We start from the raw sequence: 3461 nt of genomic DNA, 5'->3' as shown, positions 1-3461 counted from the left end.
GTCCCATTCAGCATGTTTCATTTCTGAATACGGAATTTGTTAAGAATATCTTAATATAACAAAATTTAAAATGTAAAGAGTAAAAGGGGTTTTTTTTAAATTAAAGATCAATTTGTTGTTCATCCCTAGATCATGTGAATGTGTGATTGAATAAATATTGATCTAGATAAGGTTTATATTTAATAAAACTTACTATTTTTACTGTTTGTTTGAGTTTTTTTTGTAAAATAAGGACCATATTGTATACCCAGTGCCCTACTGAAGCATTGAGATCTTGTAATGCTTCCTTCTTCAATCTGGTTCTGTGTAAAAAGATTTCTGATTTCTCTGTGTTGTCTCTTTTCTTCCTCCCTCAGCAATTCATGAGTATCACGGACATGCAGAGGGGAAACCAAACCCAGGTCACGGAGTTTATCATCCGGGGGTTCTTGGATTATCCAAACCTTCAGGTACTGCTCTTCGTGGTGTTTCTGTGCATCTACCTGATCACCTTAATGGGAAATCTCACTATTTTGACACTAATATGCATTGATTCACGCCTCCACACACCCATGTACTTCTTCCTCAGCAATCTAGGCATCTTGGATGTCTGCTTAAGTTCCTGCACTCTCCCAAAAATGCTCTCAATTTACTTAATGGACGACAATAGAATTTCTTTTGTGGGATGCATGACCCAACTCTATCTGCTCATGTCCTTCACTGGGGTGGAATTCTTTCTGCTCACTGCCATGGCCTATGACCGTTACGTGGCCATCTGCAACCCCTTACGCTACTCAGTCATCATGAACAAGAGGCTCTGTGCCCTGCTGTCTCTCATTTCTTGGGTTATTGGATTTTTGGATCCTCTTACACAAAGTTTGTCCATTTCTTATTCCTCTTTCTGTGGGCACAATATGATTGACCATTTTTTCTGTGATTTCCAGACCATAATGCAACTCTCGTGCAGTGATACCTCTTCTATTAAACTGATGATGAAAACCCTAAATTTGTCTCTGGCCATGGTGTCTCTTGTCCTCATTCTGACGTCCTACAGCTACATCATTTCTTCCATATTGAAAATGCAGTCCGTGAAGGGGAGGTACAAGGTCTTCTCCACCTGTTCATCACACCTGACCATTGTTACTATGTACTATGGGTCAGCAATATTTGTGTATTTGACCCCCATCTCAGAGAGCACAAGGTCAGTTCACAAACTCTTAGATACATCATACAGTACTGTGATCCCCATGATGAATCCCATCATTTACAGTCTAAGGAACAAAGATATTAAAGCTGCCCTGAAGAAGGGGATGGAGGGCAGAACAGGGAGTTAAGAAATTGGGTCAATACATGTTTGAATGTGAATGATATAAAATTAAGCTGAAGTAGAATTTCTAGCAATAATTAAGAAGAGGAAGCTTTATGAAAAAGAAACAAAAAAAGAGAATTGAGTTGAGAATTCCTCATGTTTCATCAAATGTTTTGATTTCAGAGAAGATTCCAGAGTTTTGAAAACAATTATATCATCTCCACCTTTCCACTGAACACCTCCAGCAATAAAATGATCCGTAGCTGTCTGGAAAGTCTTTAATCTTTATTGTTGATTTATCTATTTATTACATTTGTACCCCGCTCTTTCCCACATAAAGTAGGTTCAGTGCGGCTTACATAGTAAAAGAAAGCAACTTACACGGTAGAGAATAAAGCAAAACAAGGAAATGTAGGAAGAGTATTATAAACTGTGATGATCATAACTACTTCCATTGTGCAAAGCTTTACAAAGGACATGTGAAAAGAATATTATGAACTGAGGAAAAGTGGCAACAGGGCCCTGGAATAAATGAATACTGTTCGGGCAAAGCAATTCCCAGTATAAAGCATTTTCCCCAGCTTTGTCACATGTGGTGTACTTAACTTTTTTTAAACTTGTTTGATCTTGGGTGAACACTGCTACTGTAAAATAAAGCCTTTAAAAGGGATAAAAAGTTTGGTTATCTGTAACTTTATCTCCCCAGTTATGCTGTAACCACTAGCTGGGTTTTTTTTTAATAGATGCTGTATATTTGCAGGGAGGTTGATTCATTTTGCTATTAAAATTTGATGTGTGACAAATAGTGGTCTGTTTTGTTGTTCATGGATAATGTTGTGGCAGTAGAAGATAGAAGATCAGAAGGGACTGCAGACATGAACAGTTGCATCGTAGATCTACCTCAGTAGAACATCAGGAGACCAACAGCAGTGACTTCAATCAGGGAAGGGTGTATTGGGTTAACAACATTCAGTAATCAAACCAGTAACAACACAGTTTGTATGTTCAAATCAAAGTACAATCAAACCAGTAGCAAATTATGAGGCTGCCACGCTGTAGGTCAACCTTCTGCGGATCGATTTAGAGCAACATAATCTTATACTCAATCTGCAGAAAATTAAACATGGGGGGTTAACTGGTCAGCAGACACTGTTACCTGGTTAAACCCTGCTGAACTGGCCATCCTCTGATGTTTAATGATGTTTAACCAGGATTGCCTCTCAATATCAGCTGTAAGTGGACATTTTCTCACCTAAACTACCCACCGCACCCCACCCCACCCACTGGGGCAGAGTATTAGGAAAATCTCTAAGCAGTTTTTTCCAGACACCATATAATTGCAGTGCCCATAAAGATTGCAATTGTTTGATCTTTGAAAATATATTGGTCCAAAGTATTTTGTAATAGTAATAATATTTGTAATAATAGTACATATGTTTTGAGGTAATTTGGAAAAATTTTAGGTGATTTTTCTTCTGGACACCATGACCTTAGCCAGTTAGTAGACAAAGATTACTGCTAAGCAGCTAAGTATTTGGATAAAGTCTAGCAAACCTGAAAAAGTTAGAAAAGTTTTTTTCTTGGCCAACCAGGTAATGGACTGAATATCAACATAAATATTTGCCTGATCCTGCTCCCAAACCCTCCTTCCCAAGAAATTCCCCCCCCCTTGCTTCCCACCTCCACAAGAGATCTTCCCTCATGATTCCCCCTATCTGACTTCATCTTTCCCCTGAATCTACCCCACCCCCCAAAACAGCCACAATCCCAGACCCACACCCACTCCAAGCCCAGTAGGCGCTTTTACAAAGTGACAGTAAACCCAACACGGACTTACTGCATTGCCAATCTGGAGCTACCACCGGTCTAACAAGGCCACTGGTGATAGTTCCATCCCCAGCATGCCGTACTTTTGGCAGTAACTTCCAGGTTAGCACAGGAGCCCTTACCACCTCCTCAGTGGGTAAGTGCTCCCCTACCCCCCATATGGTCACACAGTAAGTGAAATCTTATCGCATGGCCATTTCTTTTTTCAGCCTTTTTACCCTCTGCAGTAAAAAGGGCCCCAGCGTACGTCAAATACAGCCCCCGTCCCTAGCACAGAGCCATTTTTACCACAGCTTGGTAAAAGGACCCCTTAGGTTCCCTGGTTGAAAATGAGCCCCACAGCATC

The 3461-nt window shown here is 40.1% G+C and overlaps 1 protein-coding gene across 1 annotated transcript; it reads left to right on the top strand.

Annotated features, from left to right (window-relative positions):
* Positions 1 to 377: 377 nt before the first annotated feature.
* Positions 378 to 1313, top strand: LOC115457375 (olfactory receptor 5A2-like). Its single transcript, XM_030186794.1, has one exon. The coding sequence runs from the start codon at positions 378 to 380 to the stop codon at positions 1311 to 1313; it is 936 nt and encodes a 311-aa protein (XP_030042654.1).
* The last annotated feature ends 2148 nt before the right edge of the window (positions 1314 to 3461 follow it).

Source organism: Microcaecilia unicolor, chromosome 14, assembly GCF_901765095.1.
Source record: "Microcaecilia unicolor chromosome 14, aMicUni1.1, whole genome shotgun sequence".
NCBI lineage: Eukaryota > Metazoa > Chordata > Amphibia > Gymnophiona > Siphonopidae > Microcaecilia > Microcaecilia unicolor.
The sequence above is the reverse complement of the archived record's forward strand: the minus strand, read 5'-3'. Positions and strand labels throughout refer to the sequence as shown.

What these genes read in the sequence shown, in the direction of transcription:
- LOC115457375 (XM_030186794.1), top strand. Translation starts at nt 378, where the DNA reads ATGCAGAGGGGAAACCAAACCCAGGTCACGGAGTTTATCATCCGGGGG.